The sequence below is a fragment of the Pan paniscus genome, chromosome 7 (genome assembly GCF_029289425.2).
Source record: "Pan paniscus chromosome 7, NHGRI_mPanPan1-v2.0_pri, whole genome shotgun sequence".
Lineage (NCBI taxonomy): Eukaryota > Metazoa > Chordata > Mammalia > Primates > Hominidae > Pan > Pan paniscus.
Genome location: NC_073256.2, coordinates 41,024,885 through 41,037,437, shown reverse-complemented (window position 1 = coordinate 41,037,437; position 12,553 = coordinate 41,024,885). Strand labels below are relative to the sequence as shown.

General features: G+C 37.7%; 1 protein-coding gene across 7 annotated transcripts in view; it reads right to left on the bottom strand.

The window, feature by feature from the left end:
- Nucleotides 1-12,553, bottom strand: part of PPP3CC (protein phosphatase 3 catalytic subunit gamma) — a 100,708-nt gene that overhangs the window by 10,765 nt on the left and 77,390 nt on the right. For all 7 annotated transcript variants that reach the window (XM_034965815.3, XM_034965816.3, XM_034965812.3 and 4 more), the window contains 4 exons: nt 7,842-7,919; nt 7,661-7,755; nt 2,884-3,009; nt 1,828-1,899 (listed from right to left, as the gene is read on the bottom strand). In XM_034965815.3, coding sequence (XP_034821706.1) covers nt 1,828-1,899; nt 2,884-3,009; nt 7,661-7,755; nt 7,842-7,919 — 371 coding nt within the window. The remainder of the gene's footprint in view (nt 1-1,827; nt 1,900-2,883; nt 3,010-7,660; nt 7,756-7,841; nt 7,920-12,553) is intronic.

Genomic DNA, 12,553 nt, shown 5'->3' with positions numbered 1-12,553 from the left:
AACCTCTGCCTCCCAGGTTCAAGTAATCCTCCCAACTCAGGCCCCCAAGTAGCTGAGACCGGAGGCACTCGCCATCACATCTGGTTGATTTCTGCATTTTTAGTAGAGATGGGGTTTCACCATGTTGCACAGGGGGATATTCGGTTTTTCTTTTGTTTTTCACTTGGCTGCACTATTTCCTCAAGAAGAACTGGTTCCTTGTAGTGATCTCCTATACCATAAATAAAAACACTCGCAAGCTATCTTCCATATGCTGTTGATCTTCAGTGCGGAACCTGAAGCATGAGTGCGGAACCTGAAGCATGAGAGTGTATGGTAATTTCCTCTAGATTCCCAAAGGGAGTTGTGTTTTCTCCACGATGGAGATGGTTTATCCTCACAGTTAAGGGAACCACCTTAGCACAGAGCCTGGATAGGACGAGGCCGGTTTGTGCTTGGATGACCACCACTTTTCCAGAATCTCTTGCATTGTCAGACAAGTCAGGACCTATCTTTATAATCAAACCTCCCACAGCACACTAGGAAAAAAAGTACTTGGCTACATATATAATAAAATGTTACTGTATAAAAAGATCCCTCACACACCAATAAGAAAAAAATCAAAATGGGGCTGGGCGTGGTGGCTCATGCTTGTAATCCCAGCTCTTTGGGAGACCGAGGCAGGCAGACCACTTTGAGCTCAGGAGTTCCAGACTAGCCTGGGCAACATGGCGAAACCCCATCTATACTAAAAATACAAAAATTAGCTGGTCATGGTGGCACGCGCCTATAATCCCAGCTACTCGTGAGGCTAAGGCAGGAGAATCGCTTGAACTCGGGAGGTGAAGGTTGCAGTGAGCAGAGATCGCGCCACTGCACTCCAGCCTGGGTGACAGAACAACACTCTGTCTCAAAAAAAAAAAAAAAAAAAGGATAGAAGATATGAATTGACAAGTCACAAAAGAGAGATAAACATTGCCAATAAACACAAGAAAAAATTGTCCATTAGTCTCATAAAAATACAAACTAAAAATTTAATTAAAAACTTAGTAACACCAGACTATAACAAGTATCATAAACAGTATTGGAGACAGCACTGTGACTATGCATCCTGCAAAATGTAAAGTGGTACAGCCTTTCTAGAGGCTGTATCAGAAATTTCTATCTGTATCAGAATTGAAATTTTAAGTAATAATTGACACAGATATTCAATTTCTACAAATTCATCCTATGGAAATAATCAAGAAGTGTTATTCCTGATTTTCTAATATTGCTTTACTTCCTTTCATCTGACATATTTATTTACTGTTTTTCCTCCCTACACTAGCAAATAAGCTTATTGAGAGCAAGGACCTAAACAATACAGTACTTGGTATATATCAAGCATGTAATAAATATTGGTTAAGAGAATGTGCACATTTTTATCTAAACAAATGTTCAAAACTATATGGGTTTTGTCAGCAAAAACTTGGGAAAAACTCCAATAACCAACACCACCGGGATTAGTTAAAACACTGATCAACATGCACAACTACAGATCCATTAGAAACTAGTCTACAAAGAAACTCCACAAAAATAGTGTACTACAGAGGAAAGCTATGTGCAAAGATAAAAGACAATTAACACAGTATACATTAAGATGTTAACTGTGGATATCTACAAGATGATGGGATTATGGGTGACTCTTTTTCCTTACTTATGGTTTCTCGTATTTTTCAAATTTTATTTTTCTACAACGAACTAACTTTATTTTTAATAAGACAAAGAAAATCATTCAAAATAAACTAAAACAACTAAAACCAAAACCAAACCTCTTTCTAGTTTTAGTTCAAAGGAGGAAAAGTTTACCTTCTGCTTCATCATCAGAAATCAGTTCGTCATCAGAGCATATGTTGAGCACATTTACCAGCATCTCTGTGACTAAGTAAGACAAAATAATCCAAAATGTACGCAATTAATGAGGTACTTTCTCTAAAATAATGTGGATATCTAAATAAACACACATGTTAAGTAAGCATAAGCAAAAATTATTTATCATTATGTTAGTAAGAATAGCTATAAAAAGTAGCATAAATGTAAACTTTCAGGTTTAAAAAGAATTTGGGTAGATTACTTGCTCCAGTAAAAGTCTGGAGTCTTTGAAGATCTATTGCCTAATTACTTGATTTTACCGGATTGCTGTTCAGAGCTTCTTCCCACACTGATACACACGTGAGAAAATTTTTTTCCCACTTTACAAAGTTAAGCCAACAGGCCTATGTCCAACAGGCTTAGCTAATTTGAGTAGCTGTACAAATAAAATTGTAAGGACAATAAATTGTTTAAATCTCTTCAGTACTGAAGAAATCTGAGGGAATGACAAGTAACTATGTTATTTTAACATCTTGATCATAGTAGGTCAGCTACTTTAAATTGATATTTACAATAAAAAAAACCATAATATATTAAAATTTAAGAACCAATTACATGCCATTTACAAATCTATGTAGAGGCTGGGCACGGTGGCTCACACCTGTAATCCCAGCACTTTGGGAGGCTGAGGAGGGCGGATCACTTAAGGTCAGGAGTTTGAGACCAGCCTGGCCAATATGGTGAAACCCTGTCTCTACTAAAATACAAAAATTAGCCGGGTGCAGTGGCACGTGCCTATAATCCCAGCTCCTCAGAAGGCTGAGGCAGGAGAATTGCTTGAACCTGGGAGGCGGAGGTTGTAGTTAGCTGAGATCGTGCCACTGCACTCCAGCCTGGGTGACAGAGCGAGACTCCATCTCAGAAAAAAAAAAAAATCTATGTAGAGAACAAACAAAATTAGAAAACATTTCTGAATCATGGAGGGGCTCATGCAAATATAAGGTATGCTCAGTCACCAAACAACTGATGAGACATGTGCTTTAGTTCTCTTACCTTTTTCCCCAACAAAAGGCAAAGACCATGTGAAAACATCCATAAAGTTTGGAAGCCAGTAGGGGTGTGGAGAACAGTTAAACTGCCTGATATTCATGACATTGTTTTCATATTTCAACACAGCAGCTAAAAAGGAAAAAAGCAAGAAAATCTGGCACAGAGGAACATGGCATGGCAAGTGGTATGCTTTGTACAGCTGTGTACCTGCTACACAGAATTCGAGAACTTTCCATTTGTAAAGTCAGGACTTGACTAGGTAAAGGGCAGATGGAAAATTTTAAAGCCTTTTATTCAGTTCATTCTCTTAAGAGTTATTCCAAGGAACAAAGTTACCTGAAGAGCTCATATAATAAAAGTACAAAAGAAACTGAAACTTTGGAGTCACTGCACAGTAACTATCTATATAAACCTCAAGATCCACGTGAGGAAAATTTCCCCGTAATTTCCTTTTATAGGCCAAATGGTTATAATTACAACTCTCCTATGAAGGCAAAAATCACTCATTAAATGGACACAGCCTGTTTTGCTAGTCATTAGCCAGAGTCAAAGATTGTATACACTCTCTGGGAGTTTATATATTGCAGTTATCAACTCATACTGGAAGATACAAATGGCAAACTTGGAGCAATTTACAATTAAATGTTCAAAATTAGATTAAGTCATCTCTGTATTCAATATAGCGGATTTTAAAATTGCCGATTTCTCCAATACACAGCAGTATATTGCCAGCATGCTATAAATGTTTAATATTAACCATTCAGATAGTCGCACACATACTTTGATGCCGAACTGATTTTCTTTACATTTTGAAAGTCTTAAAATCCAATTCCTTAGCCTTTATCACCAGCAATGTTGTTTGCACTATTCTCTTAATTATTCTGTGGTCATAAAATAAAACAGGGTGTAACAGTTCTCCAGAAATGACAGATATAGGTCACGTCCTCATTCCTGTTTCTTTGCTACAGGATAATCTAGTATTCTTAAGATTTAAGTTATTGAATGTCTAAAATGTACACCATATATTATTAAGAAAATAAATTAAAATATAGTTTCTAGCACTTAAAAAGCCTAACACTGGCTATGATGTACATGTTCCATTATTTTCACGTGTATGTATTTTATTTAGTTTAGGTAAATATGTCATATATTATTATTCAACAACTCCCTCAATTTCTACCCAGGAAAAAGAAGTGGGAGGTGAGTCTCAACAGTGAATGACTGGAAACAAGAGCTTATAAAACTGCTTTTGGGTGTGTTCCCAGTGGACAGAAGAAAACAAGAATAAGAATCTTTAAAAATCATGATTAAAGGTCTTTCGTGTAACTAGTGGAACTAAGAAATACCTGTAGATACCAGGAAGTCTAAAGAATATGAAAGAGCACTCCTAGCACTTTGGGAGGCCGAGGCGGGCAGATTGCCCGAGCTCAGGAGATTGAGACCAGCCTGGGCAACATGGTAAAACCCCGTCTCTACTAAAATAAAAAAAATTAGCCAGGCGTGGCGACGTGCACCTGTAGTCCCAGCTACTCAGGAGGATGAGGCGGGAGAATTGCTTGAACCTGGGAGGCAGAGGTTGTAGTGAGCCAAGACCGCACCACTGCACTCCAGTCTGGGCAACACAGCGAGACTCTGTCTCTGAAAAAAAAAATAATAATATGAAAGAGGCCAGGTGTGGTGGCACACACTTGTAATACCAGCACTTTGGGAGGCCGAGGCAGGAGGACTGCTTAAGCTCAGGAGTTTGAGACCAGCCTGGGCAACATAACGAGACCCTATCTCTAGAAAAAATATTTTAAAATTAGCCAGGTGTGGTGGCATGCACCTGTGGTCCCAGCTAGTTGGGAGGCTGAGGTGGGAGGTTCCTCACTTGAGCCCAGGAAGTCGAGGCTGCAGTGAATCAAGTTCGTGCCACTGTGCTCCAACCTAAGTGACAGAGACCGAGAGAAAGAGAGAGAGAAAGAAAGAAAGAGAGAGAGGGAGAAAGAAAGAAAGAAAGAAAGAAAGAAAGAAAGAAAGAAAGAAAGAAAGAAAGAAGGAAGGAAGGAAGGAGAAAGAAAGACAAAGAAAGAAAAGAAAGAGAAAGAGAAAGAGAAAAGAAAACAGAAAGAGAAAGAAGAGCAACAGTAGAAGAAAAGGAAGAAGAAAAAGAATAATAGAGTTCCCTTTTTCAGAAAAGAAGGCACTTGTATGGGGAGTAACTGAGTACCCCCAGGGACTGTTTCAAATGCCACATTTTCTGCCTTTTTCCTTCTAAAATGCTTAAGAAACAACCAATGAAAGTAAGACTGTTTTGAGATAAAAGTTACTAATTATGTCAAAGCCGACAGAATACTCAGGTAGAATGAACTGTGGCTTTTACTTTTTTTATTATTTTTTAGAGACAGGGTCTTGCTCTATTGCCCGGCTGGAATGCAGTGGTGTGATCACAGCTCACTGCAGCCTCGAACTACTGGACTCAAAGGATCCTACCACCTCAGCCTCCTGAGTAGCTAGGACTATAGGCATGCTCCACCTTGCCTGGCTAACTTTTAAATTTTTCTTTGTAAAGATGGGGTCACATTTTGCTGCCCAGGCTGGTCTTGAATTCTAGGCCTCAAGTGATCCTCCCCTTGGCCTCCCAAAGTGCTGAGATTACAGGCATGAGCCACTGTGCCTGGCCAGGACTGTGATGTTAAAAGTTTGCTAAAGAAATAATCAAGAACAAAACCAGGTTAGATTGAGACAAAAAACAAGCTAGCAGTGAGTGAGCTGTATAGTGCCTGCTGACTTAGGTGGCATGTTTCAGCTTGGCACACTGATAAATCCATTGAGCAATCAATAGATACTCTTTTTGATGAAGTTAAAAAAGAAACTGAGAAAGGAACACCTTCATTACAAATAGGAGATCTAGGGCCACAAGAGTCCTTGAAGATGTTTAACAACACAAACAGTCCACACCATTGATAAGAGAATAAATAAGAATAAAACCTAAGTTGCTAATATACTGGAAATATCAGGAAAAAGGAAATAACAAATGAACTTAGGGAGAAGCAGAGCATATTAGGACAGATAAGGCTCAGAGAAGAATGCTAAGTTAAATGAAAACATAAGACTAGGACAGAACTTAAGTTAAAGACATGCTTTTTAAAATAGATAAGTCACTGGAGGACACACTAAAATGACTGACCCAAATCAGATTTAAATGAGATGTGCCATTGCATAGTTTACTTTTAAATAGAGTAAATATTAATTATATTTTGGCCATCTTTGAAACTTATCTCCCCAACTGCATATACAAGGTATAACTATAAAGTAATGAGACTTAAGAAACCACCAGCTACAAACACACCAGACCTTTGTATCAGATGAGTGTGGTCCTTTGATATTATCACATCAGGTACAATAACAGTAAAATCTGTATTATTATAGTAATTTATATTTTGAACAACACTTTTATATCCATTTTCCTTATTCCAACTTATCTTCAACAACCGTATATGACAGATATTTTAAAGATGAGGCTCAGAGAAGTATCTTGTTAAATGTGACACACTTAAAAGTGAAGCAGGACTAGACTGACTCCTTGCTTTGTGTTCTTTTCAGCACAACTTGTTGCCTTACCATATAATTAATCCAGAGATGCTGCCATTACTCAAAACGTTTTTGGAACTCCTCTTTTGGAAGTGCCTCCAGAGCCATTGTATCAGCAACACGAGAAAAACCAGTCTCATTACCTTATAATCATACCTTGTTTCTGACCCCAAATGGTATCATCTAGCTTGATCACTCACCTTATTTATCAGTCTTGACTCCGAATGACTTTTGGCTGTCCAAAAATCAAATCCACCCTCAAAGGACGAAGATTTCCCATCATTGAGGATAATCAAAAGAATGTGTCGCAGACTCTGAAGGCAATGCCAAAAGAGGAGTTCCAAAAATGTTTTTGAACAAGGACAGCATTGTTGGAATAGGTGTGTAGCCTCCCAAGGTAACTACTTTGAAGGGACAATACTCATTTGGATATGTTTGTTCTGGCATGTTTATTTTCAAAGTCCTATTAATTTATAGTCATACTTTATAAACAACAAAATAGTTTCAGAAATATGAAGTTTTTAGTAGGACCACTGCCTCGATAGAAAACTTATAAACTATTAATCATAAAAGTTTTAAATTAAAAAAAAGACTTTAACAGGATAAAGTCTTAGAAGTAAAATTTCTGGAACAAAAGGCATGTATATATCCATTCTTCTTTTTTCATATGGGAAACTGAAGATTAGAAAGATAATGTGACTCACTCAAAGTCACAGTATTAGTTTCTGGCAGGGCTTAAACGAAAAATGAAGTTTTTTTTTTGACTTTGTACACTAGGTCACTCTACCTAGACCATATCTCAAGAAAAACAAAAATAGTTTAATAATTCACAAAGATTAAAATACCAATGGTGACTTTGAGATACTGTTATAAACACATTAAATTCACCAAAACCAATAATTCATGCTAACTATTCTGGCATGAGCCTGAAGCAATTTATTCTTCTTATACTTTGATTCTGTAGTATCAATCTGACCTATTATGATCATTATTTATACTCACAAAGAAGCCAGTAATCCTTAGGAGATAAAGACCAAGCAGCAGCATAAATTCTAAATTTCTTGGCCTTTGTTTCAACTAAGACCCCTTTTTTTCTTATTTAAAATTTATGTTTCAAAATGACACAAACACACATACATACATACAATTAAACCAGAGCTCACGTTTACTCATAAATTCAAACTCAAATATTGCTGGATTCCTTTACCTTTATTGTTATAGACATCTAGGTAATTGGGGGCAGAGAAAATTGTAATAAGTGATGGAAAGCCTGTTGCTTGGCTCTTCCTGTACATTCGATACCTGAAAAAGAGATGAAAGTCCATCTGTCTGCATATTAAATGCAAAGACTCTGCAGTGATATTTGGTACAATTTTAATGTAACTTACCCAGCATCTTGGGCTTCATGGGCTCTGATAATTGATAGTAAATTATTGTTCTGCAAAAATTCACAAACTGCAGGGTAACTGGAAAAGAAAATTAGAAAACATAAATCCAGAATTAAAACAATTTTTTTTAATAGGAAGATGGGGAAAAGTCAAGGTGATATTAGCTGATTTTGTTTCAAAACTACAAGTATTACACACTACTGAAATTTTATGAATAGCTTAGTACTCATCATTCTGTTTCTCTATTTCACTAATATACTTCACTACAGATCAAACATGGAAACAATAGATAATCCTACAATAGAAAGAGCTCCTCCATCTCATCTTTTAATTTTTTTGTCTTAATCCATAACAATACAACACCAAAACTTTTATCAGTGTCTTGATATTACAAAGTACAACAGTAGTGTGTGTGTGTGTGTGTGTGTGTGTGTGTGTGTGTGTGTAGTAGATGCTAAAAATTCAACACATACTTTTCTTAAATTGTCAAATTGTTACAGAAATAAAAGAATATACTTACAGCTTCACAGGTAATATAAACACCAAGATAATATTATGCAGGAATACATATATACATATATATGTATATATATGGGTTTTTTTTTGTTTGTTTTTTTTTTTTGAGACGGAGTCTTGCTCTGTCGCCCAGGCTGGAGTGCAGTGGTGCAATCTCGGCTCACTGCAAGCTTATGCAGGAATATTTTAGGAGTAGATGTAAATATTTTAGCCAACCATATTCTAAAAAAAGATACAATATTCTCATATACTCCTAAAATATTCTTTTCATACTATTAGCTCTCTGAATGACAAATACCTGATAGGAAAGAACTGGAGTATACAAAATTAACCTGGAATTACTTAGGCATTAATTATTTAGTTTATTTTTAAAATCTTTGTTTCTCATTATGCTCAGTAGAACAAATTTACTTTTAAAGTAGGTTGTAGGTGACGTAAGCAAGATAGCAAAAGAGAATGTCCCCAGCCCTGGTCCTCCTACAGAAAGAATAGTTTGGAAGCCATCCATGGCCATAAGTGCCACTGTAAGAACCTTAGGATTGAGGTAGGTAGTTATGAAACCTTGGTGGAGCCCAAGACTAGGAAGGGCTGCGTTGAGAAGGCAGGCCCACTGACCTTTCAGCTACAGACCCAGAATCAGCCTGTCCCTTGTAAACCTGGCTCCAGTCCCACTTGTCTGCAGTCCTACCACCAGCCTCATCCATCCTGGGAAGGAACCATGTCTGTTGATGCCTCTAGTAACAGATCCACCAACCAGACCCAACTGCAGACTCAAAGCAGCACTCTGACCTGGCTCCAGCCCTGCTCTACTGTGGCCAAGAGGAAGTCCTGCCTTAACAGGGGCCTTGTGGAAATCATGCCTGTCCATTCCTCTGGTAAAAGGGCTGCTGATTGGACCCAAACATAAACCCAAACCAGCCTGGGACCCAGCTTGGGTCCCACCCTATTGAGTTCCAGAGACAGCTCTCCCCATCCATGGGACATACTTGTCCATGCCCCTAGTGGTACGCCCACTGACTGTGAACCCTAATGTAGCCCCATAATCTAGCTTCAGCCCTGCTTAATCACAATGCCACAGGCAATCCCATCAACCCAGGGACTCAATAGGAGAAGGTATTTACTTGGCGAACGAGTCCATAAAAACTGGAAGGCCCCTGCTCCTTCAAATGCATAGACTCCATTGCAAGGCTATATGAACTATAAAGAACCAGGCAAAAATGACACCACCAAAGGAAACTAATAAAGCTCTAGTAACTGGCCCTAAATAAATAGAGATGTATGAATTGCATGATAAAGAATCCAAAATAATCATCTTAAAGAAGCTCAATGAACTACAACTAAACAAAATCAGGAAAGCAAATAAATGAATAAAGAGAGATGTTTAATAAAGAAACAGAAACCATAAAAAAGAAGCAAATAGAAATCCTGGAGCTGAAGAATACAATGACTCAACTGAAAAGCTCAAGAGACAGCTTCAACAGCAGACTCAGGCAGAAGAAAAGAACTGGGAAACTTAAAAGATAGGTCATTTGAAATGATAGCATTAGAGGGACAAAAAGAAAAAAGAATAAAAAAGAATGTGGAAAGTATACAGGACTTATGGGACAACATCAAGTGAAAATAATATAGGCATATGGGAGTTAAGGAGAAGGAAAAGGGGCAGAAAGCTTCTTATTTTTTAAAACTAAAGGCTAACAGTTTAACAAATCTAGGGAGGAAAAGGGACGTTTCAATTCATGAAGCCCAAAGGTCTCCAAATAAGTTAAACACCAAGACTCATTATAATTAAGTTGTTAAAACTCAAAAAGAAAAAATCTGAAAGCAGCAAGAGAAAACCTACTTGTCATATAATATACAAGGAAGCTTCTATAAGACTATCAGTGAATTTCTCAGCTGAAACCTTGCAGGCCAGGAAAGCAGGAGATAATATATTCAAAGTACTAAAAGAAAGAAAAAAAACCTGCCAACCAGGAATACTTTACTCATCAAAATTGCCCTTTAAGAATGAAGGAGAGATAAAGACTTTTCCAGACAAACAAAAACTGGAGTTTGTCATGACTACACCAGCCTTATGAGAGCAACTAAAGGAAGTTCAAGTAGAAACTAAAAGATGCAGCTGGCCACAGTGGCTCGTGCCTGTAATCCCAGCACTCTGGGAAGCTGAGGAAGGCAGATCACTTGAGGCCAGGAGTTAGAGACCAGCCTGGCCAACATGGTGAAACCCCATCTCTACTAAAAATATAAAAAATTAGCCAGGTGTGGTGGTGTGTGCCTGTAGTCCCAGCTACTCAGGAGGCTGAGGTAGGAGAATCACTTGAACCTGGGAGGCAGAGGCTGCAGTGAGCCAAGATCGCACCACTGCACTCCAGCCTAGGTGACAGAGCAAGACCCTGTCTCAAAAATAAAGTAAAACCTGAAATTAATTACATTAGGTGTGTGAATGGGGACTAAAGTGTAGAGTTTCTATACGTCATTGAAAGTAATTTCTTCTCAGCGTAAGACAGAGTGCTATAACTATAAAATGTTTGATGCAAACCCGATGAACAAAAAAGCACAGTAGATATACAAAAGATAAAAAGAACCAAAATACCCCACTACAAAAATAAAAATCAAATCACAAAGAGAAAAAGAGAGGAATAGTAGAACCACAAAACAGAAAGCAACCAACAAAATGGTAATAGTAAGTCCTTACCTATCAATCATTACTTTAACTCCCAAATCAAAAGATATAGTATGAGTGAATGGATGAAAACAAGACCCAACTACATGCTGTCTACAAAAGACTCACTTTAGATTTAAAGACACACATAAGCTGAAAGTAAAAGGGTAGAGAAAGGTATTCCATGCAAGTAAGTAACCAAAAGAGAACATGAGTGGCTAAACTTTTATCAGACAAAATAAACTTTAAGTCAGAAATCATCACAAGAGGGAACAAAAGTCATTATATAATGATAAAAGGGTCAATACAACAGAAAGATGTAACAATTATAAATATATATGTGCCCAACATCAAAGCACCTAAATATATAAAGCAACAACAGATCTGAAGGCAAACATTGACAGTAATAAAATAATAGCAAGTAGGACGGGCACAGTGGCTCACACCTGTAATCCCAGCACTTTGGGAGGCTGAGGTGGGTGGATCACCTGAGGTCAGGAGTTCGAAACCAGCCTGGCCAACATGGTGAAACTCCATCTCTACTAAAAATACAAAAATTAGCTGGGTGTGATGGTGCATGCCTGTAATCCCAGCTACTTGGGAAGCTGAGGCAGGAGAATTGCTTGAACCCAGGAAGCGGAGGTTGCAGTGAGCCGAGGTCGCGCCACTATACTCCAGCCTGGGCGACAGAGCGAGACTCCATCTCAAAATAATAATAATAATAGCAAGTAACTTCAATACATCATTCTCTGTAATGGATAAATCATCCAGTCAGAAATCAATAAGCAAACAACAGAACTGAACAACACTATGAACCCAATGGACCTAATACGCATAAACAAAACTTTTTGCCAAATAACAGAAGAATAGAATTCTTCCCAAGTGTACACAGAATATTCTTTAGGCTATATAATCACAAAGAAGTATCAACAAACTTAAGAAGATGTAAATCGTCCTAAGTATCTTTTCCCACCATAATGGAATGAAACTAGAAATCAATAACTTAAGAAAACAGGAAAATTCACAAATACATAGAAACTACACACCACACTTTCGAACAACTATTGTGTCAAAGAGGAAATCAAAAAGGAATTTTAAAATTATCTCTAGATAGGTCAGGAGTTCGAGACCAGCCTAAGCAACACAGCAAGACTTCATCTCCTCTAAAAATTTTAAAAACAATTAGCTGGGCATGGTGGTACATCCTGTAGTCCCAGCTACTCAGGAGGCTGAGGCAGGAGGACTGCTTGAGCCCAGGAGTTCAAGGTTGCAGTGAGGTATCATTGTGCCACTGCATTGAGCCTGGGTGACAGAGCAAAACATCCTATCTAAAAAAAAAAAACCTCAAGATAAATGAAAACAAAAATATACATATCAAAATGTATGGGATGCAGCAAAAGCAGTACTTACAGGAAAGTTTATAGTAATAAATGCCGATTTAAAAAACAAAAAAGATCTGAATTAAACAACCTTATTTTACACTTCAAGAAACTAGAAAAAGGAGAATCAAATAAGCCCAAAGTTAGCAGAAGAAAGG